The sequence below is a fragment of the Lepidochelys kempii genome, chromosome 15 (genome assembly GCF_965140265.1).
Source record: "Lepidochelys kempii isolate rLepKem1 chromosome 15, rLepKem1.hap2, whole genome shotgun sequence".
Classification (NCBI taxonomy): domain Eukaryota; kingdom Metazoa; phylum Chordata; order Testudines; family Cheloniidae; genus Lepidochelys; species Lepidochelys kempii.
The window spans coordinates 13,541,658-13,566,065 of NC_133270.1; the positions used below are offsets into that span (position 1 = coordinate 13,541,658).

The window sequence follows — 24,408 nt, forward strand, 5'->3', positions numbered from 1 at the left end:
TTAATGGGAGAAAACCTTTTAAAACACTGATCCTAGCTTGAATCATCACTGGATGGATAGCAAGAGAATTTATATCATGCTGCTGCACACACAATGTAGTCAGGTCTAAGTCTCTAATCCTGCACTAAGAAAAGGAGGACTTGTGGCACCTCAGAGACTAACCAATTTATTTGAGCATGAGCTTTCGTGAGCTACAGCTCACTTCATCGGATGCATACCATGGAAACTGCAGCAGACTTTATATATACACAGAGAATATGAAACAATACCTCCTCCCACCCCAGCAGGAGAGTGAATTTGTGTGTGGGGGGGTGGAGGGTGAGAAAACCTGGATTTGTGCTGGAAATGGCCCACCTGATGATCACTTTAGATAAGCTATTACCAGCAGGACAGTGGGGTGGGAGGAGGTATTGTTTCATATTCTCTGTGTATATATAAAGTCTGCTGCAGTTTCCACGGTATGCATCCGATGAAGTGAGCTGTAGCTCACGAAAGCTCATGCTCAAATAAATTGGTTAGTCTCTAAGGTGCCACAAGTACTCCTTTTCTTTTTGCGAATACAGACTAACACGGCTGTTACTCTTAATCCTGCACTGAGTTCCATGGGGCCAGAATCCTCCACCCACTCAGAGTTCATTGCATGATGGGGGTCTAAATGCTTAACTGCTTTAGTGAAGGAATCTCCCACCCTGAATGATGCTGAAAAACAACTACATGACACTGACCTCTGTAATGTGCTTTGAGATCACAGGATGAAAAGCACTACGTGAGAGCTAGGTACTATATGACTTTTTTCTATATAGGCTTTTATCCACAAATCAGCTGTATTATGTTACAGATTTTAAGTGCCAGATAGTAGGTATAAAAGTGTAACAATCACTCCTGCACCGAACCCTGTCAGGAAACATTCTGGTTTATATGTATGGAAACTGGGTTAGTTTATCTAAGCTACTGACCACAAATTATCGTGAGGATTCTACCTTGAGCAGGCCAATGAGGTAGAAAATTTAAGTGAATTTCACATTTTCTCTCCCCCACCCCAGTCATGCCCACTGACATTTTAACAGACTTGAGCTCCAATCCCACTGCTTGCATGCAGTTTATTGCAGAATTGGGTCCCTAGGCAGAACTTGACAGAAGTTCATTAATTCAAGTACAATGCACATTAGCTAAGTAAGGCATCACATTGCTTTATTCCACAGGGGCCTGTTTCATTGAATTACTTTCCCCCCCACACCCATTTTATCTTTATTTTAGCATTATGATTTTTTCTATTTGAAGTTGATGACATAGGGCCTATGCCGGCACATGCTATTGCTTTCCAAGTACAACAAGGTACGTTTCCAGCATGGTGCACACGTTCCTTTAATTGGCGTGGAAGCTCCCCCTCACAATACCTTGACATTTTACCTCTAAAATTGAACCATCTTTACTGATTCTTCTTAGCTTAACAAGTTCTGCTAAAGCTGTGCCAGCTCATTTGAAAGGACAGCCAACACCTGCAAGCACAAAGTGACAGGATCAGCCTTCAAATGGAAAAGCATTCTGCCCAAACAATTGCAACATCCCTGCAACAGCAAACAAAGTGGGAGACTTTGGCTCTTGTTTCATCAGCACTGCCTTTTTACAAAAAAAAAAAAAAAAAAATTAAACCAAAGCCAACTGTTTTATTATGATTTCAAAGAACACCGCTTATTGGGAGGATGCAGAGATAGGTGCCCATGTCCTGTTCATACAAGAGAACAGCTGAGCACTTGGAGGTCTACATGCTTTTTCTTTACCATGACTGTGACTTCAGTAGTCGGTCTTAGGAAGTGCGTTATAGGAAATAGCTGCTGTGCAGAGAGGGGGGTGAGGCAAGGTGGGTATCAGCATGGAGGATGAAAGATGGCTTTAGCATTATGCAGGTGCGATAAAAGGTATTGTATTCCCCCCTCCTTCTACAAAACTAGACCCCCCCCAATCAAGATAATTTAGTCACCCATCTTCACCACCCCACAAAAAGCCCTATCCTTCACTTGCCTCCTTCACAGCCCCCCCCCGCCCCCAATCCACTTTCTGGAAGCCTTCCAGTGCTGCCTTCCCCCATCCCACCAATGCTTGATGTTACTTTCACAAACTTAGCTTAATATTAACTTTAAAAAAAATTCAAACACTAAACTCACGCAACTGACATACAGAAGGCTACATGATCATTTAATATAGTTTTGAAATCCCCAGTTGTACTGTGTCTAACTTAAATTGCAAGCTCAAGGAGCAGGAACTTTTGTTTGAAAAGCATCATGCCCACCTCTGCCACTCTAAACATAATATGGGGCAGTTGAAATGTGTCAATAAAAGGTTTAGAGCTAGCCCTGCCCTTGTGGGCAATCACATTAATGGTGTGTGTGTGTTCATGTTACAAGTGGTTTTATAATGACAGTAGAGCTGTCAAGCGATTAAAAAAATTCATTGCAGTGTTAAACAATAATAGAATACCATTTATTTAAATAGTTTTGGATGTTTTCTACATTTTCAAATATATTGATTTCAATTACAACAGAATAGAAAGTGTACAGTGCTCACTTTATATTTATTTTTGATTACAAGTATTTGCACTGTAAAAAAAACAAGATAGTATTTTTCAATTCACTTAAGTACTGTAGTGCAATCTCTATCATGAAAGTTGAACTTACAAATGTAGAATTATGTATAAAAAACCCCTGCTTTCAAAAATAAAACAATGTAAAACTTTAGAGCCTGCAAGTCCACTCAGCCAATCGCTCAGACAAACAAATTTGGTTTCAATTTGCAGGAGCTAATGCTGCCCGCTTCTTGTTTACAATGTCACCTGAAAGTGAGAACAGGAGTTCACATGGCACTGTTGTAGCTGGTGCCGCAAGATATTTACATGCCATATGCACTAAAGATTCATATGTCCCTTAATGCTTCAACCACCATTCCAGAGCACAAGCGTCCATACTGACGACAGGTTCTGCTTGATAATGATCCAAAGCAGAGTGGACCGACGTATGTTCATTTTCATCATCTGAGTCAGATGCCACTAGCAGAAGGTTGATTTTCTTTTTCTGTGGTTTGTGTTCTGTAATTTCGGTATCTGAGTGTTGCTCTTTTAAGTCTTCTAAAAGCACAGTCCACACCTCGTTCCTCTGATTTTGGACGGCACTTCAGATTCTTAAACCTTGGGTTGAGTGCTGTAGCTCTCTTTAGAAATATCTCATTGGTACCTTCTTTGTGTTTTGCCAAATCTGCTATGGAAGTGTTCTTAAAACAAACGTGTGCTGGGTCATCATCCAAGATTGTTATAACATGAACTATATGGCAGAATGCAGGTAAAACAGAACAGGAGACAAAATTCTCCCCTAAGGAGTTCGGTCACAAATGTAATTAATGCATTATTTTTTTAACGAACATCAGCAGCATGGAAGCATGTCCTCTGGAATGGTGGCTGAAGCATGAAGGGGTGTACGCATCGTGTTTATCATATCTAACATGTAAATACCTTGCAATGCTGGCTACAAAAGTGCCATGTGAATGTCTCTTCTTATTTTCAGGTGACATTGTAAACAAGAAGCAGGCAGCATTATCTCTTGCAAATTTTAACCAAACTTGTTTGTCTGAGCGATTGGCTGAAGTAGGACTGAGTGGACTTGTAGGCTCTAAAGTTTTACATTGTATAAAAAAACTGCATTCAAAAATAAAACAGTTCTACATTTGTAAGTTCAGCTTTCATAAGGAGATTGCACTACAGTACTTGTATGAGGTGAATTGAAAAATACTATTTGTTTTGTTTTTTACAGTGCAAATATTTGTAATAAAAATAAAGTGATCATTGTACACTTTCTATTCTGTGTTGTAATAGAAATCAATATATTTGAAAATGTAGAAAAAACATCAAAAAATATTTAATAAATTTCAATTGGTATTGTATTGTATTAACAGTGTGATTAATCCCAATTAATTTTAGAGTTAATCACGTAAGTTAACTGCGATTAATTGACAGCCCTAGTAAACAGTAAAACTTCAGCATAATTAATGGTGTAATTTAGTCTGATAACCCTGCTGGTATTTCCAACAGGAACTATGACCACGCGCCTGACTTGATAAAGGGGGAATAAAGGTTGGTATGAGGGACCCAGAACAACTATTAGTTCACTCTAAAAAATCCTTTACTTACTCAGAACCATCCTTTACAAGAAAACAAAACCATATTTTTTAAAGTTACTCTTTATTTCAAAAGTTAAGACATCCTTTTTCTCCACCCCCAGCCTGGAACAGTTCTTGAATTGACAGCAGTCTGCTACGTACATGGTACGGCTTTTGATGCACTTTGCAGATACAGATCATGTGTCTGCAGCAAAGGAGAAGGAACAATTGTCTTTGTCGAAATGATCCACAGGCAAAGCAGAGAGGGGCCTGGCCCCATCAAATTTGATAACTGGAAGCTCCATCAGATGCACACTCTAAGAAGGTAGGATGTTCTATTTACTGTTGGCAGTTTTCAATATACCAATAGGACAGGAGAGAGCGTTCCCCTGCAAAGAATATTTGTTCAAACTGAGATCGGAGCTTTGGTGCCAGTTCCCTCAGAATGGAAGGGGGCTGTACACACTCTGTGAGGTCCACAATGCCTGTTGGCAAGGTGACAATTTAGCCTTTTGACTAGGAGGTTGGGCAGCTAATCCATTGGCTCTGGAGCTGCACTGTTACCCTGACACTTGCCATTAACAGCAAAAACGTGATAAGTCCTGGTTTGATTTCAATGCCATGGAAAATATACATCAGTCTTCTCTCCTGGGCTCTCTCATGCTCGTTTCTGTGCTCGCTCATCCTGTTAAGACAAAGAAGGTGACTGCAGATACTCAGAGCCTGGGTCACAGGGTCACACAGCTGTGCACAAACTGTATCAAACAGGCAGAAATGCAGCTGAATTTGACACATTTTCTTTCCCTTCTCTCCACTTCCCCAGCACTGCTAAAGCCCAGAAGCTGGACACCAAAGCCATCTATTTTGCAGGGACAGGTCGCCAATCTCTTGACTTTAGTTTTAGGATTCTCCACAAAGTACTAGAGCAGGAGCTTCCCCCCAGATCAGTTACCATGTGTGACTGCTCTTACGCTTAGCTGGTAAGGACACTGATGTTCTGTTTACAGATGAAAGAACTCCTGTCTAATGGAGGGTCAGCAAATGGAACCCCTTTTCCTTGAAAGTTCAAAACATAGCTATGCAATTTGCAAGTTGGGTGAATTGTGTCTCAAATTCTGATCTGACAGAAGGTTCAGCCTCTGCACATAGTTATTCTGTCTTCCTCTTCCCAGCCCTCAAATCCCCAGCGCACTAGAGGAAATCAACAGATCTGCAGAAAGGCAGTAAAATAAGTAATGCCTACTGTGCTTTCAACACAGGGCCCTTCTGTTCTCTACTGGCTCAAGCATCTCAATAGATCTCCAAGGTTAAGACACTGAACACTAACTGACGTTCAAGTCTGCAGCAGGTTACAATGAGCTTTTTGTGCAGTTGAATTTTATACTGCAGCTCTTCACTGTTGCGGTTACCTTGACAGTTTTCTGGAGCTTGGACAGTGCTTCCTCATATTGCTGCAACAATGGCTTTAAATACTTGCTCTTCACCAGCTGCTTCTCCAGATCTGGGGTGCCAGCATCCCACAGCATCTGCAAAAACTTCCGCTCCTGTATCACAAACAGATACAGAAAATTAGGGGGAGGAGGAGACTCAGGAAAGTGGGTGCTGCCCCCTTCATCTTTTCACCACAACTGTCAGACCATGAGCCTGGGAGGCTCCATCTAGTTTGGAAATTACTAGTGAATAAACTTCACAACCAAATATAAGCTCAATTCTGAGAAGACCTAACTTTTATGCTTAAAAACTAGGTTTGCAGTCTCCCCAAACTCCTGAAGAATTCACACACGAGGCCTGGAATGCAACAGAGTTCCTGGAATGCTGGCAGGAAATCAACGGTTCATTTTCAGCACAAGATCTGGAAGCTTAGGCATACTGCTTTCAGTGTGTGAAGGGGGGCGGTGTGGATACCTCCCTTCATGCAATGCGGTATGCAAAACTAAGAATTCATACTCAATACAGCCACGCCAGGACATCTTCACAACCAGTGAAGAGTAATTACAGTAGTGTCTATGAAAAATGTGCTGTACAGATACCACTGAAGGGAAAGTACCTGTACACAGAACTGGACTGCACGTGAATGGATGGAGGAAAATTACGTTAACCCCATCCTCCTCACCACTCTGCTGTGCTTCACTTCAGAATTGCTGCCATGACTATGACTCACCTGCACTTTCAGGAGCATGGTGAATGCTAATCCCGCCTTTCCAGCTCGAGCTGTTCTTCCAACTCTGAAATCAGATAAAGGAGGCCAACCTCAATGTTGGTTTAACTGTCCATCTGCTCCCCCCTCAGCTGCAGCACATTCCTTCCCACCTTGCCCCAACAGGAGTTCTTGAAACCTGAAGAGGACTATTCAGATTATTTCTATAAGTACCGTCAGTATAAGAAGGCCTCCTGTACATAAACACAAAAGGTTAACATTTCAGGGTTTGATCTTCAGAAGTGCTGACCCTCCAGTCCTCACTTATTTCAACTGGAGTTGGGGCCCTCAGCGCTTCTGAAAATCAGGCCATCAGTGTTTGGGACCGTCCAGGGCAATACCCACATTTTCTATAAATTAGGCCTGGTATAGTAGGAAGCTGCCCTAATTTAGACTGGCCTTGTGTCACTACAGTGACTCTACAGGCTTAATTTTGATTGAACAACCGCTTTCATATTGAACGAACAGCTCTATTGCAATGGTATTAAAAAACTTTTCACACCACATACATTTTTTGTGTACGTGAAGAATGCTTTAATGTCTAAAAAGCCACATCCAAAAGAGAGAGGTTAGAATCCGAATTCATGTTTCTTCTTTTTATTCCTCAGCCACTCACCGGTGAATATAAGTCCTGATGAACTGAGGGGCATCATAGTTTATCACACACTTCACTCCTTTAATGTCAATCCCTCGAGCAGTGGCATCTGTGCTGATTAACCTGTTTTAAGTTTTAAAGAAAAAAAAACTAGTAGCATTCATTTCCAGGTCTTTTGCATGGCATAAAGCCATTGCCCAATGACACTGCAAATTCTGGTAACTGGATAAGGAGCAGCTCACAATATGTTACTAATCTCCCTAATCAAGCTAGCCAGACAAACACAGAGGGCTGGGTCTTTGGAGCATAAAATAGTACCACGAATCACACCACAGATTTATTAGCTATACCAGCCATATTAGACACTTGTGGGGAAAATCCATTCCAGTGATGTGCTAAGCACTTCTGGAGGATTTTTTTCTATTGACATAAACCATGACACCACTGGAGTTTCCAGGTTTGGTAGCTACAGAGGATATTAACAGCACACTATGTGGAATTTTTAGCCAGGCGACTCCTATCAAAGTAATTGGGAGCTAAATGTCCACAAACCATATTGAAAATGCACCCAAATGTTCATGCTCAAAGCATTCAAGACAGGACAGCCAAACAGCCACTGCAAAGAGAGGTCTGTATTAAAAAAAAATGTATTTTAATATGTTTCCCCTTTCATGAAAGGTTCTCAAGGACACTTGTCAGGCAGTGAGTACTCAGTGCCCCATCGGTATTAAAGAAACTGAAGCACATGATTAAGTGATATACCTCAGGTCACAGCAAATCAGTGACAGACCTGGGAACAAAAATCTAGACAGTTAGTCTAACAGGTTCTTGCTGTTAGATTACATTACTTTTGTTCATTATAGCCCCCGCAGTAAAGCGGCATCCATTTTCTATGATGTGCCAATAAAAACCTGATCAGCAGAAAGGCTCAGATTATCAGAATTACATGTGTGCTTTGTGTATTTACTGCCATTGCACATGACAAATGCCCAAGCAACTTAGCAGCTAGATTCTAAGAGGCTATCTGCACACACAAGTAGCTCAACTGTACAAAAAATTGCAGTAAATGCACACAAATGCACCAGCACAATTCAGAAAACGTGAGTCTCAGGCTATGGCTACACTACAGAGCTTACAGCAGTGCAGCTGCATCGCTGTAATGCTCCTAGTGCAGGTGCTCTAAACTGACGGAGAAGGCTTTTCCGTCAACTTAATTACTCCAGCTCCTGCGAGTGGCGCTAGCTATGTCAGTGGGAGAAACTCTCCCGCCAATGTAGCGCCGTCTAAATTGGGGCTTCTGTTAGTGTAACTCACGTTACTCAGGGAGGGTGCTTATTCACATCTCTGAGCGACATAACTTACACCGACGTACGCTGTAGTGTTTACATAGCCTAAGCCTCCCACTCAGTTCACAAGTTGGATTTTGCAAGTTCAGTTTTGCAGATGAGTTTGTTTTATTACATACATGTTTTCACTACTCTCTCTACACTGGAAAAAGAAAAGGAGGACTTGTGGCACCTTAGAGGCTAACCAATTTATTTGAGCATAAGCTTTTGTGAGATACAGCTCACTTCATCGGATGCATGTAGTGGAAAATACAGTGGGAAGATTTTATATACACAGAGAACATGAAACAATGGGTGTTACCATACAGACTGTAACAAGAGTGATCAGGTAAGGTGAGCTATTACCAGCAGGAGAGCAGGGGGTGGAGAACTCTGACCAGGGGTATTCTATCTGCTACCCAAGATCCATAAACCTGCAAATCCTGGAAGCCCCATCATCTCAGGCATTGGCACCCTGACAGCAGGTTTGTCTGCCTATGTAGGCTCCCTCCTCAGGCCCTACGCTACCAACACTCCCAGCTATCTTCAAGACACCACTGAGGAAACTACAATCCATCGGTGATCTTCCTGAAAACACCATCCTAGCCACTATGGATGTAAAAGCCCTCTACACCAACATTCCACACAAAGATGGACTACAAGCTGTCAGGAACTGTATCCCCGATAATGTCACGGCAAACGTGGTGGCTGGACTTTGTGCTCACCCATAACTATTTCACATTTGGTGATAATGTATACCTTCAAATCAGCGGCACTGCTATGGGTACCCGCATGGCCCCACAGTATGCCAACATTTTTATGGCTGACTTAGAACAATGCTTCTTCAGCTCTCATCCCCTAATGCCCCTACTCTATTTGTGCTACATTGATGACATCTTCATCATCTGGACCCATGGAAAAGAAGCCCTTGAAGAATTCCACCAGGATTTCAACAATTTCCATCCCACCATCAGCATCAGCCTCAGCCTGGACCAGTCCACACAAGAGATCCACTTCCTGGACACTATGGTGCTAATAAGTGATGGTCACGTAAACACCACCCTATACCGGAAACCTACCGACCGCTATGCTTACCTACATGCCTCCAGCTTTCATTCAGACCACACCACACAATCCATTGTCTACAGCCAAGCTCTACAATACAACCACATTTGCTCCAACCCCTCAGACAGAGACAAACACCTACAAGATCTCTATCAAGCACTCTTACAACTATAATACCCATCTGCTGAAGTGAAGAAACAGATGGATAGAGCCAGAAGAGTACCCAGAAATCACCTACTACAGGACAGGCCCAACAAAGAAAATAACAGAACGCCACTAGCCGTCACCTTCAGCCCCCAACTAAAACCTCTCCAATGCATCATCAAGGATCTACAACCTATCCTGAAGGACGACCCATCACTCTCACAGATCTTGGGAGACAGGCCAGTCCTTGCTTACAGACAGCCCCCCAACCTGAAGCAAATACTCACCAGCAACCACACATCACACAACAAAAACACTAACCCAGGAACCTATCCTTGCAACAAAGCCCATTGCCAACTGTGTCCACATATCTATTCAGGGGACACCATCATAGGGCCAAATCACATCAGCCACGCTATCAGAGGCTCGTTCACCTGCACATTTACCAATGTGATATGTGCCAGCAATGCCCCTCTGCCATGTACATTGGCCAAACTGGACAGTCTCTACATAAAAGAATAAATGGACACAAATCAGATGTCAAGAATTATAACATTCAAGAACCAGTTGGAGAACACTTCAATCTCTTTGGTCACTTGATTACAGACCTAAAAGTGGCAATTCTTCCACAAAAAAACTTCAGAAACAGACTCCAATGAGAGACTGCTGAATTGGAATTAATTTGCAAACTGGATACAATTAACTTAGGCTTGAATGAAGACTGGGAGTGGATGTGTCATGACACAAAGTAAAACTATTTCCCCATGTTTATTCCTCCCACCCCGCCACTGTTCCTCACACGTTCTTGTCAACTGCTGGAAATGGCCCACCTTGATTATCACTACAAAAGGTCCCCCTCCTACCCCGGCTCTCCTGCTGGTAATAGCTCACCTTTCCTGATCACTCTTCTTACAGTCTGTATGGTAACACCCATTGTTTCATGTTCTCTGTGTATATAAAATCTCCCCACTGTATTTTCCACTACATGCATCTGATGAAGTGAGCTGTAGCTCATACAACCTTATGCTCAAATAATTTTGTTAGTCTCTGAAGTGCCACAAGTACTTCTTTTCTTTTTGCAGATATAGACTAACACGGCTACTACTCTGAAACCTCTACACTGGAAGTAGCGTGGGTCAGTACTGAAACCACCCCCCAAACACACATACACACACTCATCTGAGACACTCACAGTTGTATCTTCCCCTGTTCAAATTCCTTCAGGGTCCTCTGTCTCTCACTTGGAGTCAACCAGGAAGAGAACTCAGCTACATTCACTCCACCAAAGGCTCGAATCAGTAAGAACAATCTATTTGGAAGTGGGTGGGGAGATAAAACAGAGTCATGAATTTACCCTATTGACTGATACAGGTACACATAGTAAGTACCCCATCAATGAACTCACCTGTGGGAAATCTGCTTGGAGTTGGTAAAACAGAGCACCCGGGTAAATTTCATTCTCAGCATGAAATACAAGAGGAACAAAGGTTTGGAATTCAGGTTACAAGGTACATAATATTGCTGTAGGGGACAGAGAAGAAACAGTAAATTTTAAAAACGTTGCTCTTCACATGGACTCTTTCCCCAAACCTACTTGTCTGAGCTTCTTACTTACAAACACATTCACTATTACAGATAACTGATCCCACAGTGCCATCTCCTTTGGGACAAGTTATACAGGGAAGGTAGACAACACTTCAACCTCTCCAAAGGTTGAAGACAACACAGGACTGAGGCAGGAGACCTGTGTTCTAGTCTTGTCTCTGACACTGATATACGGTGCAGCGTCAGGCAAAAACAACACTGTGCCTCAATTTCCCAATCTCTAAAAGAAGATAATGATGTATACTTGTCTTTGCTACATACTTTGTGATCTACACCTGGAAAGTGTGATGTAAGTGCTATGTATTACTCTTATCTTATTATCGCACTCCTTAGTGCTGATGGTGCTTCTCATCCTCTTTTAAAGGAGTATCTGTGTAAAAAAGCCCTGTTCTGAGATGAACAGGTGGAGATCCATCAACAGGTATGCATATGTAGAGCTACATATGTAGGACCTATCTGTTCTCTTAACCATTTCTCCTCCTAATCCTCAGTAATGCAAGGCTGCCTGGAGAAGAAATGCTTTTATTCATGGGATAAAATTAAGGGAAAATGTAACCCTATTTCCAGAAGCAGATCAAGCTGCTTTGAGTCTGATGTGTTCTTCAGATGTAACCTATTCACGCTCCTTCCCAGTTGGAAAGCTGCCCAGCAAGATACCTTCCATGGCTGCGAGAGGATAAATCACCTTACCGAAAGTCCCTCAGGGAGAGGGAATTTCTTTTCAGCATCCTGTTCTGTTTCTGTCCCAGCTGTGACGGCTTGTTTCTCAGAGTAGACAGATGTGAAGAGGCGAGGCTGGTACAAGCCCAGCTGCTGCAGTTTCTCTGGGTTCCGAGTCAGTGTGGCTGAGAACAGCAACTTCTGTAGTGGTATCTGGGGACAGCAGGTGCTGAGACAGATAGCGTGCAGGCATTGAGCATTACGGCAGACTGGAGGAATGTCACATTTTACTCCTCCCCTCTAACAACATCTAAAAAATCTGAGGAGTCGTTAACTCTTCCTGGAACTCTCTTCCTGACCCAATCCACTTTCTGCAAGTCACTTTGCAACCCCCTGCCCCTTTAAGCTTGCTTATACTGCTAGTGCTCTAATTAGTTCATAAAAGCAGTTAATATCAACTAAAAAAAAAACCTGTAAGCCCCCCATCCTTCCCCCAGTGCATACACCAGCTTCCCAAGTGAACAGGCAATCTTCGTGTCTTCGCCTTGGTCCTAACCCTACCTCAACCCCTCCTTCAATTTTCTCCTCCTGTTATTCTGTCTTAACCCTGTTCTGGGCAGGTAACCTGCCTGTATGTATTCTGAGAAAGGCCATGCATGTCTATGATGCTACATAGAAACAGCAACTACAGATGAATAGCTCAGGGGTGGTCCAGCAAACATTCTGCCAATCTCCTTATAGGGGAGCTGTGATAGTTCTGGAGCAACTCAGTCAGCTATAAAAACATAGCGATTGATCCTCAAAGTTTTGCACATTTTTGGTTTCTTTAATACCACCCTAATCTAGCTGGAGAAAGGATCAATAGATCCAGTTGGTAAAGTTTCAGAGTAGCAGCCATGTTAGTCTGTATTCGCAAAAAGAAAAGGAGTACTTGTGGCACCTTAGAGACTAACCAATTTATTTGAGCATGAGCTTTCGTGAGCTACAGCTCACTTCATCGGATGCGTACCGTGGAAACTGCAGCAGACTTTATATACACACAGAGAATATGAAACAATACCTCCTCCCACCCCACTGTCCTGCTGGTAATAGCTTATCTAAAGTGATCATCAGGTTGGGCCTTCTCACACACACCCCACCCCCATACACACACAAACTCACTCTCCTGCTGGCAATAGCTCATCCAAACTGACCACTCTCCAAGTTTAAATCCAAGTTAAACCAGAACATCTGGGGTGGGGGGGTGGGTAGGAAAAAACAAGGGGAAATAGGTTACCTTGCATAATGACTTAGCCACTCCCAGTCTCTATTTAAGCCTAAATTAATAGTATCCAATTTGCAAATGAATTCCAATTCAGCAGTTTCTCGCTGGAGTCTGGATTTGAAGTTTTTTTGTTGTAAGATAGCGACCTTCATGTCTGTGATTGCGTGACCAGAGAGATTGAAGTGTTCTCCGACTGGTTTATGAATGTTATAATTCTTGACATCTGATTTGTGTCCATTTATTCTTTTACGTAGAGACTGTCCAGTTTGACCAATGTACATGGCAGAGGGGCATTGCTGGCACATGATGGCATATATCACATTGGTGGATGTGCAGGTGAACGAGCCTCTGATAGTGTGGCTGATGTTATTAGGCCCTGTGATGGTGTCCCCTGTCCTTGCCTACAGACAGCCCCGCAACCTGAAGCAAATACTCACCAACAACCACATACCACACAACAGAACCACTAACCCAGGAACTTATCCTTGCAACAAAGTCCGTTGTCAATTGTGCCCACATATCTATTCAGGGGACACCATCACAGGGCCTAATAACATCAGCCACACTATCAGAGGCTCGTTCACCTGCACATCCACCAATGTGATATATGCCATCATGTGCCAGCAATGCCCCTCTGCCATGTACATTGGTCAAACTGGACAGTCTCTACGTAAAAGAATAAATGGACACAAATCAGATGTCAAGAATTATAACATTCATAAACCAGTCGGAGAACACTTCTATCTCTCTGGTCACGCAATCACAGACATGAAGGTCGCTATCTTACAACAAAAAAACTTCAAATCCAGACTCCAGCGAGAAACTGCTGAATTGGAATTCATTTGCAAATTGGATACTATTAATTTAGGCTTAAATAGAGACTGGGAGTGGCTAAGTCATTATGCAAGGTAACCTATTTCCCCTTGTTTTTTCCTACCCCCCCCACCCCAGATGTTCTGGTTTAACTTGGATTTAAACTTGGAGAGTGGTCAGTTTGGATGAGCTATTACCAGCAGGAGAGTGAGTTTGTGTGTGTATGGGGGTGGGGTGTGTGTGAGAAAACCTGGATTTGTGCTGGAAATGGCCCACCTTGATTATCATGCACATTGTAGGGAGAGTGGTCACTTTGGATGAGCTATTACCAGCAGAATAGTGAGTTTGTGTGTGTGGTTTTTGGGAGGGGGGTGAGAGAACCTGGATTTGTGCAGGAAATGGCCCAACTTGATTATCATGCACATTGTGTAAAGAGTTGTCACTTTGGATGGGCTATCACCAGCAGGAGAGTGAATTTGTGTGGGGGGGTGGAGGGTGAGAAAACCTGGATTTGTGCTGGAAATGGCCCAACCTGATGATCACTTTAGATAAGCTATTACCAGCAGGACAGTGGGGTGGGAGGAGGTAGTGTTTCATATTCTCTGTGTGTATATAAAGTCTGCTGCAGTTTCCACGGTACGCATCCGATGAAGTGAGCTGTAGCTCACGAAAGCTCATGCTCAAATAAATTGGTTAGTCTCTAAGGTGCCACAAGTACTCCTTTTCTTTTTGCCAGTTGGTAAAGTTCACTTTAAAAAGCATGGGTCAATTCCTAGCATCAGCTCTTTGCCACCTGCATTTTGAAGCCACTGAAAAACAGCAGACTTGATTAGCAGTATGTTTTCTAAGTGAATGAGTATTGGAGCGTACACAAAAATCAACATCCAAATGGAGCAGACAACAAAACACCAGCACTGAATAGAGGCTTAACCTGGAGTCCTCCTCTGTAGTAGTGATTCAGCAGAGTGCATTTTCCAGGTTACCTGGCTGCCGTTACAGGTCCCGGTTCTGTCCTCTGGAAAAGCATGTTGGTGCCAGAGTCCTCTTCGGCTCGGAACACTGCTTTTACCACTTGATGCAGCCAGTTCTGGTGCATGTCATCTATCATACGGTCAGCTTCATCTATAATCTGCACTCAGACAGAAACAGCCCTTGTTGTTAGGCTCCTTTTGGTGCTGTAGCTTTCCTCCTGCACACATTAAACCCCACTCTTTATAACAGGGAGAAGACATTTCTGCTTGGGATAAACAAATGATAGAAAGGAGTGTGCACACACACACACACACGACCCTTGTGTATATGCATACATTTCTAATCAGCCAAACTACTTCACTTAAAAAAAAAAAAAAAAAAAAAGCACAGTTTTAATATGGGAGCTGAATCCTAAATTTGGGTCCTTGCATAGGCATCTAAATACCTGATACATAGATTCCAAGGCCAGAAGGAACCATTGTGACCATCTAGTCTGACCTCCTGTATAACAAAGAACTTCTCCAAAATAATTCCTAGATCATATCTTTTAGAAAAAAATCCAATCTTGTTTTGTTGTATTCAGTGACCAAACCGAAGGGCAACCTTGAGTCCCATATGATAAATAGATTTGGTTTAACTTAAATCCATTGGCTAATAAACACCACGTGTCTTTAAATGACATAAGGGAAATCAGATCTCGGATACCTTGAATAAATAAGGCACCAAATAAATGTGATCCCAGTGCATACTCCGATATGCTGGTGAGTTATTATAAATTTGATAATTTACTGTGAAATCTTGGTTTTGATTGTTGAAGTTAGACCCTTTAAGTTTTATTTTTGGTAGATTTTTTCCCCTCCAGGTGTTTACATAAAATGCCTTTTCTGGAGGCAGATACTAGGATTAGATGGCCAATAATCTGAATGGCATGGCAATTCCTATACATAGATGTGTATATGCACCAGAAGTACAAAAAGATGTAGAGTAGGAATTATAGACACAAAGAGCCTTGTGATAATCAGCTCAGTAGATCTGATTGTTTTAACTTACCAGAAAGCGAAGTTGTCTCAGGCTGAACCCTGGAGTCTGGTCAATATGATCCACAAGTCGTCCAGGTGTGGCCACAATGATATCAGCCAGACTGCAGTAACCCATCACTCTGAAAAGACAAAATGTCCTGTCACCCAGCTGCTTCCTGCTGTGCACAGTATAGTGAGATCAATGTAACATGTTCCTGTGACCAACCAGTATCTGGTTTTCTTTTTTTCGCTTTCCTTTCTCACGTCACTTAATTGAGGAATAAGAAGTCAAACATATCATTTACATTAAAGAACGTGTATGTAGGATACTCGAGGCCATGCTTTGCTCTGGAGAGCTGAGATGGAGAACTAGCTTACTTCAGACAGATTTGGAGAATGCTTCATGGTTAAATAATTGGAAATTATCTGGTGTGTAACCCTTTTTTTAGCCAGTGTTATAATGTGGGCTGCAGGCCATCACCATTGCCCCAATCCCAGGTTCTCTTAGAAGCAGGCGTGTCTGTGTTGGAGAACCTAATTGCGAAGATAAAATAAGAGGACAGAACTGAAACCCAGGCCGAACAAACAGCAAACCTACAAAGCAGCCACTGGAGAACAAAAGAATTTCCTGGGGCAGTGGTTAAAAAAACCAATCAGCTCCAGAAAGAGACAGATCTTATAACACCAGACAAGAGCAGAAAGCATGAAGTGCTAAGGATCCCAGTAAGGAGGGACATCCTCCACCCTTCCACTTTCATGACCAATTTGATTCCTGAAGGTGCAACTGACAGACATAGCCACTTCTTCCCTCAGCCCCGAGTGGGGCTGCTGATCCCAAGGACAGACTCTATTGCATAAATAGCAGTTCATATTCAAAGTCACAGGTAACATGTTTCTATCCTACTAAAGCTAACAAAACTTTAGAAAAACGCTGCTCCTAGCATTCTGGCAAGCAGAGATTTTAAACAATATCCAGTATATGAACCTAGTGTTCAGAAAAACTAACGTGATGCAACCTAACATGTGATGCAATAGCCTACACTTCAACCTCTCCATGCACTGAGATAAGGGGTTGAGACATTTGAGCTGTAAAACATTATCCAAAAGCATATTTAACCTACGTTCTCTGGACAAGAGTCTCCTGCTCCTTCCTGAAAGATTTCTGCCCAGAAACCAAAACAACCTTCAGACCTGTCCCATCAGCGTAGATGTTGAATACTTTACTCACCTGCAGAGGGGAAATGGGATTTGTTAGCTTCTTTGACAGTTGTTTATGACAATGCTTTCTGTTATGTTCACCAGCATCAAACCCAGTTAGTCTTCAACCTACTTCTCATGGTAGAAATCACATGTGTTCGGGCAGTGGGTTTAAAGCACCAGCCTTTCACTTGACTTAAATTCAGCTTAGAGAAAGGAAGGAAAAAAAGTCTCTTACCTGCTGTGCAAGTTCTTTGGTGGGCAAAACTGCCAGAGCTCGCACCTGGCAAACCACTCGTTGTAACAGAGCCTGCCAAAACAAAGGCCATATGAGCACTTGAAAGCTAGTAGGGTCTCTGTGCCCAGTCTGGGCAAGTGGGCAGCATCCTCATAATCCCCCAACATTTACTAATTCATTTATTCCCCGCGGTCTTCCTCAACTCCTCACATTATGTTCTTTGGCCACGAAAGCTGGATGGGGCACTGAAGTTAATGGGAATTGTATCTAGGCAACTCTGCAGTTCTAAGCCTCAGTGCTTTTGTTGGTGTTTCTTCCTGACTTTCTTACCTACCTCAAGAGGCTTCCATTTTACAGCCCTGCTGAGAAACAAAGGCAACTGTGGCCCTCTCTGTTACAACTATACACCTTGGCTGAACTCACCTGTACCACAGGGATGACGAAAGACAGTGTTTTACCACTGCCTGTAGGGGCCGAAACACAGATATCGCTGGGCTGGCATCCTCCCCTCCCTACCAATAAGCCACTGGATGCACTCTCCAAAATGGCAGGAATCACCTCCCCCTGAACTGAACAGAAGGAAAATGAGGATCAGTAAAAGCAACAACCTGGCCAAAGTCTATCCGTCAAATGCTATTAAAAACTGTACAATGTCATCTCTTTCTGTGACTTGGAAAGCCTTGTGTTCTCCCTGCTGTTAAGTTAGGTTTTCTGGTGCAAATATGGAAGATCTGGAGTTCAAAAGAGCTCTTCACTACTCAAGGGGAACCCCAATTCATTTTGGAAGCTGTTTCACAGCTTTTCATCAGGGTCTTTTTTAACGGGCTATAAACAAAAGATTAAGTCAATTTATTGATTCTGAAAGTGAGCCCTGACTAGATCTAGGCAATGATTATGTGGGTTTCCCTATACAAGTAATTCAGCTGTCCCTAAATCCGAACTTAGCACCTCCTTGTAGCTCATTATATATTTTTTTCTTGTTTGCCTATGTATCAAGGTGATGAAAGTGTGAACAGAATGATCTTAGGCAGGAGTTTAACAAGAATAACCATATAACTATTTAGTATTTTTTAAAATCTTCCTTTCACTGGGAGACAGCACAGAGTCTGTTCCTTCAAGGCTGAGGGCAGCTGTGTACTCTCTGCCTAAAAAGATGGTTCTTGCTCTCATCTGGAGCTAGTCCTGCAAGGGGCTAAATGCTCCCAACTCATGTCAACTTCAGTAGGAGCTGATGGTGCCCAGCTTCCTGTAGCTCTGGGGCCTTGAGGAGAAGTTACAAATGAAGCGAGAGCAAATTATTCAGGACAAAAGCTTTGACTGAAACCTGTGACTTCTCTCCCTTCTTCTTCGGAGAGCTGTGGCTTATTAGCCAGCTTTGAACTAAATATCCACTAACAAATCATCTATGAGCCTCTTCCTCACAACATATTATGGTTTAGCTTTTTCTTGATTAATAATATAAAACTATTTACATGGACAGTACAAGCAGTAAATGATTGAACGTATTTCCTGCCAGTGTATACGATAAACTGAACACAGGGGTTTCTGGACCTCAAAGTATAAGAATCTGTGATTGACATAAGGAGAGTAACTGAGGATAGCATACCAGCAACTCATTACACTCTGCTATATATTCTAGCACAGCAAAATATTAAACAGTGAAATAATTTAAAATAGAAAACGTCTGAGCTAGAGCTGCAGTCCTTTGATGGTCTTCTGATGCAGACTAAGACCTGATAAATCCAGATCACAGATGTAATTAGTTAAGTCTTTAAAAGAGAAAGGTTAATGCATTAACCCATTGTAATAAATCTACGTTTGTTTTCATTCCTTTGTCTTAATCAAATCAACAATGTGCAACATACATGCTACCAATAAGACCTTCCAGTAGAGGTTTGTCCCTACCTAGCCTATGTCAGAACCTCTACATATACACAGGAATACCTCAGCTCCACCTCATGTCCAAGTATGGAACAGCAAGTTTTTTTCTAAGATGGATCAGTCTGTGACACTGAGGTGTGCTATTACCAGCAAAGGGGGGGGGGGAGGGAGGGAGGGAGAGGAGGGCTGGTGTGTGTGTGTGTGAAACCTTTTGTAGTGATGATCAATGTGGGCATGTTCTTGTCAACTGCTGGAAATGGCCCACCTTGATTATCACTACAAAAGTCCTGTGTCGTTGTCGTCCCCCACCCGCCCCCGCTCTCCTGTTGGTAATAGCTCACCTTACCTGATCACTCTTGTTACAGTCTGTATGGTAACACCCATTGTTTCATGTTCTCTGTGTATATAAAATCTCCCCACTGTATTTCCCACTACATGCATCCGATGAAGTGAGCTGTCTCACACAAAAGCTTATGCTCAAATAAATTTGTTAGTCTCTAAGGTGCCATAAGTCCTCCTTTTCTTTTTGAGGATACAGACTAACACGGCTGCTACTCTGAAACCTGTCATATAGGTACCTAATTCTTCTCTTCATCCAGCTCTGGTAGTGAAGATGACTAAGTAACCACTTTACATATTGGTTTAAATTAATTTAAAGTTAACAAATCCACACCACACTGGCTAAAGTATCATATTCTTGTCAGCTTTGGGGAAATTTTGGAATTTGTTTCCACCGCCCCCCAAAAAATCACTTATCTCAAGCATGCCCCAGAGCCCTGATTTTCTAGTAAGTTCTTTATATCATACACAAACACATGACATGAGCGGTTTGAATATTGGAGAAGTTAGCTGATTAAAAAAAAAAGAGAGAGAGAGACCAAACAAAATATTAAAGGTACCTGGGAAAAAAGACTCTATTCCATTCATTTGCAGCTTCTTTAGCAGTTTGGGATGGATTCCTGGAACCTCCTGTATTGGGACAAGGTTCTGTTTTATGTGTTTATGGACCAGCTTGGGTTGAGCAAGCCACTGTGGTAGGATGGGCTGAACCTGGAAACAAAAAGTGAATGAATCCTAAAATAGAGATTCTCAGCAATTGGCCTGAAGTTGAAGTTCCTTTAATCCAGGGGAAAAAGTTAGTGTAACACAATCAGTAACTAATTATTATTCAGTATTTTTAAAATAATTATTGGGGCAAGATTTTATGCACTCAGACTTAAGAGGATATGAACTTTTCTGTAGAAAATGTTAACATATTCTCTCAAAGTAACACACAAGCAGCAAGTTACAGGCTTGAAGATAGGCCAAAACTGTGCATCTCTGCACTTATACAATTGAAAGTTTAGTATCTGCACAAAGAGTTTTCAGGATTGGGACCTGACACACTGACCATACCATTAAAAAATGAAAAACAGTAAAACATTTGAAGAGCAAATTGAAATGAAAGGGCAGTCAACCATGTATTATTATACATCAGGATTACAGTCACCATTGTTTTAAATTTATCAAGCAGATGGTATAATCAGTAACACTATTTTATTTTTTGTGTAAAACTCTTGTTTAAAATATACTTTATCATTTATACGGAAAAAAAAATTTTATTTAGAAAGGCTAGTAATCTCTGTATTAACTAAATGACTTCTACCATAAAGCCTGACAATGCTACTTATAAAGCATGTTAGAATACTCCTTCTCTCACCCAAATAACACAATCAGAACAAAATCCCTGGCCAGTTGGTTACCTTCTGCACTGCTCTTTTGTCATACCCTCCCAGAACCAACAAACTAGAGGGTGGCGGTGTTGCTTTTTCATTCAAAGTAGGTATCGACACTTCCTCCTTTGTGCTTTGATTCCCTTTCACTTCAGCTCCATTTGTCTCAATTTCTGTTGGAATGTCCCTCTCCTTCTTCCTCGCAGCTTGGTGTCTCTTCAATTTACTTTTATTTTCCTGTTGTCTATTGTTTTCATCAAGATCTGAAATATTGGTAGAAGGAATAAAATGCTAAAATGAGACAGAGGGACAGATTAAAAAACTGGAAGTATTTTTACTAATTAGGCTTTCCAGGATCTAAAAATCCACTTACATTCTCATCTCTCTTTCCAATCCTAAGGTTGATGTAGCTCTAACTGCCCTTTGATACTGTTAAATCAGTGGTTAACTTTCCATACTTATGTGCATGTCCCCCTACCCTCACACACCAATTTCCAGGTTCCAGTTGTAAACCAGACCCAGAAGGTCAGAATTTTGCACTTTCTTCTAAAATAAAAAATAATTTGACATTGAATTTTAAGAATTAAATCCTACACTTTCAGTTTTGCTTTCACCTGCTTCAATTTTCTTTTGAGGAAGACTTGATTTTTTCCCATTTTCTTTCTTTTTCTTCTTAGCTGGAATGTAGCCATTGTCAGCCTCACCCGCTAGGCCAGAATCTGCCCCTGCTGAAGGCTTCTCAGAATCACTGCTCACTTGGTGGTTCTTCTTCAGCTTCTTTTCCCCTTCTCCACAGGAACCCTCACCACTGTGTCCTCTCTTCCTCTTTTTTGCCTCTCTCTGTGATTCATTTTCAGAATCAAATCCAGAGTTTTTGAGCTTTTGGTGGAGTTCATTTTCTGTTTTCTTTTGTTTTAATTCATCAGAAGGCAAAGGCACCTGCTGCTGCTTTTCCAGTTGCCTGGCTCTAGCCTGTTCCCGCAGCCGTTCTAACAGGGCCTGTGACCGGTCCTCAGTAGCATCCTCCTCACCGCCAAGGTATCTGAATGTTTCACAAAGAAAACGCTTTAAACATACCACAGCAAGCACTACAACAAGGCTGTAACCACCCTTTTCACATTTTTACTGGCAGAGAAAAGGCAACAAAATTCAGTTTCACAGTCAACTAGATATCGTAGGAAGGCCCAATAATCTAGGCCAGTGGATCTCAATCTTTCCAGACTACTGTACCTCTTTCAGGAGTCTGATTTGTCTTGCATACCCCCCAAGTTTCACCTCACTTAAAAACTACTTGCTTGCAAAATCAAACATAAAAATACAAAAAAAGTGTCAAAGCACACTATTACCAAAAAATTGTTTACTTTCTCATTTTTACCATATAATTATAAAATAAATCTATTTGACTATAAATATTGTACTTACATTTTAGTATATAGAGCAGAATAAACAAGTAATTGTATGAAATTTTTGTTTCTACTGACTTCACTAGTGCTTTTAATGTAGCCTATTGTAAAATCAGGTAAATCTCTAGATGAGTCGATGTACCTCCGGGAAGACCTGTGTACCTCCAGGGGTACATGTACCTCTGATTAAGAAGCACTGCTCTAGTCTACGCTTTGTAGCCAATTAAGAGTACTTCCTTTTGTAACCTTGTATTAACCACGGTAACGCAGGCATTTAAACCAAAGTCTTATGACCCTAGAGAAAATATTGAAAACATGACACAGGTGCAGCCTGACGGCTCCAAACCCTGACAGCAAACCACAAGAACTCATGATTTAAAACGATCTCAGGATTTTTAAGACAATCTCGTGATTCTGGGGGGCTGCTTGGCGTGTTTGGGTGGGGAATGGGGTGGACCCCCCATACACAGTGTGAAATACGATTTCATGTAACGTGGATGAGCGGCGGGAGCAACGCCGCGTTACGAATCCCTGCCCAGCCTGGCAGGGCAGTAACGCCCCCGACACCCGCCCTCGGCGGAGCCTGTCTCCGCCACACCCGCGGGACGCCCACCCCAGGCCCCAGCAGCGCCGCCCCTCCCCCGACACACGTGGGCCTGTCTGCCGCCGCCGCCGCCTCCTCGTGCTCTGCTCCACGCGCCGCGCCCTCCCGCGGGCTCCGTTCGTCTCCCGACCCCCCCGCGCTCTCTCTCTTTCCCGCTTACCTGCTGATGAGGAAAAGCGCCATGGTACCGCAGCCCCACCTCCCCGCTGCTGGCGCTCTCAGATGACGTCAGCCGGCGCAGTAGCCACGTTCGCGACTGAGAATTGCACAGCTGGAGCCCGGCGGCCGCCATCGCCCCCTACAGCCTGGGAGGCGCGAAGAGGCGGCGGGCGCCTTTGGGCAGCTCAGCCCGGCTCCAGGCTGTGGCCAGGCCGGGCTCCACCCTCGGCCCCGTCTGGCAGGGGCAGTTGTTTAATCTGCCTCGGGCTCTGGCCTGTCACAGAGCATACGGGTTACTGGGCCAGGCCCCAGCCAGGGCGTCTCCCCTGAACAGCCCCCTCCTCGCCATTGGCCCGGCCACACCTCAGCTGGCAGCCTCCTAAGGCACAGGCTGGTCACCCCAGCACAGCATCTGCCGGGGTCTGGGGCTGGGCGGCAACAACAGCGAGTAGCACCAGGGGCCCTGCCCGAGTCCTCGGCTGCCCAGGGGAGCCTGCCCGCACCGGGCTTTACTCAGCAACCCTTCCGAGAAGGGATCGTCCTTTGTATCGGCTTCCGATGGGCGAGCGAAATATGCTAGGACTGGTGTCCCTAGCCTCTGTTTGTCAGAGGGTGGAGATGGATGGCAGGAGAGAGATCACTTGATCATTACCTGTTAGGTTCACTCCCTCTGGGGCACCTGGCATTGGCCGCTGTCAGTAGACAGGCTACTGGGCTGGATGGACCTTTGGTCTGACCCAGTATGGCCGTGCTTATGTTCTTATGCCAGCTCAAGCCACTAGGCAAGTAGAATTTTGCAAGGCATGTGCCACTGCCAGCTAAAGAACATTCTTGTGCACCTACCTAGCCAATGAGAGTGTGCATAGGTGAGAGAGTTAGACACAGATTTGAACATTGCCCCTACAAAATGGGCACTGAAAGGACACCTGGATTACAATGCATTTAAGATTTACCTTCATGCGCTACACAATATGGAATTAAAAAGGAACAAAGACGTGTGCTACATCCATTTTGATCGCTGGTGAATGCTCTACACTTAAAGCAGATTTCTTAACTGAACAAATCCTCTGATGTGACTCCCTTCCCCTGAAATCCCAAGGATGGCAAGGCAGCCTCCACAGAAATGCCAAGAGCTGGCAGCCATTTCATTTTCTTAATTTTGAAAGGCAGCAATATTACTCTTCCAAGCATCATAAGATTGTGCATGTGTTTACAAGTCTTGTGTAAATACATGCCCAGTCCTATGATGTTTGGAAGAGTAAGAGCTCATTCTAACCACCACTGGTGCCAGTCATCAATCTGAATCATTTGCATTTTGAGTCATTGAAAACTAATATGACTTATTTGGCCTCACCCTTGTTCCTAGGACACAGTGTGGTTCAAAGAGACAGAAAAACACTTGTTTGTTA

The 24,408-nt window shown here is 43.0% G+C and overlaps 1 protein-coding gene across 2 annotated transcripts; it reads right to left on the reverse strand.

The window, feature by feature from the left end:
* Nucleotides 1-4,141: 4,141 nt before the first annotated feature.
* DDX51 (DEAD-box helicase 51) lies at nucleotides 4,142-24,373 on the reverse strand. Of its 2 annotated transcripts, XM_073312331.1 has the most exons (16): nucleotides 23,001-23,186; nucleotides 21,448-21,875; nucleotides 20,864-21,096; nucleotides 20,021-20,171; nucleotides 17,664-17,809; nucleotides 17,241-17,312; nucleotides 16,927-17,033; nucleotides 15,837-15,945; nucleotides 14,798-14,943; nucleotides 11,768-11,966; nucleotides 10,878-10,993; nucleotides 10,665-10,781; nucleotides 6,960-7,061; nucleotides 6,308-6,371; nucleotides 5,556-5,690; nucleotides 4,142-4,831 (listed from the first exon to the last, which is right to left on the reverse strand). In XM_073312331.1, the coding sequence occupies exons 1-16, from the start codon at nucleotides 23,021-23,023 to the stop codon at nucleotides 4,805-4,807; spliced, it is 2,175 nt and encodes a 724-aa protein (XP_073168432.1). In that variant the 5' UTR covers nucleotides 23,024-23,186; the 3' UTR covers nucleotides 4,142-4,804. The 2 variants fall into 2 exon arrangements, with proteins under 2 accessions (XP_073168432.1, XP_073168433.1); XM_073312332.1 differs by lacking the exons at nucleotides 4,142-4,831; nucleotides 5,556-5,690; nucleotides 6,308-6,371 and adding an exon at nucleotides 6,390-6,537 and having other exon boundaries at nucleotides 23,001-24,373.
* Between the last annotated feature and the right edge of the window lie 35 nt (nucleotides 24,374-24,408).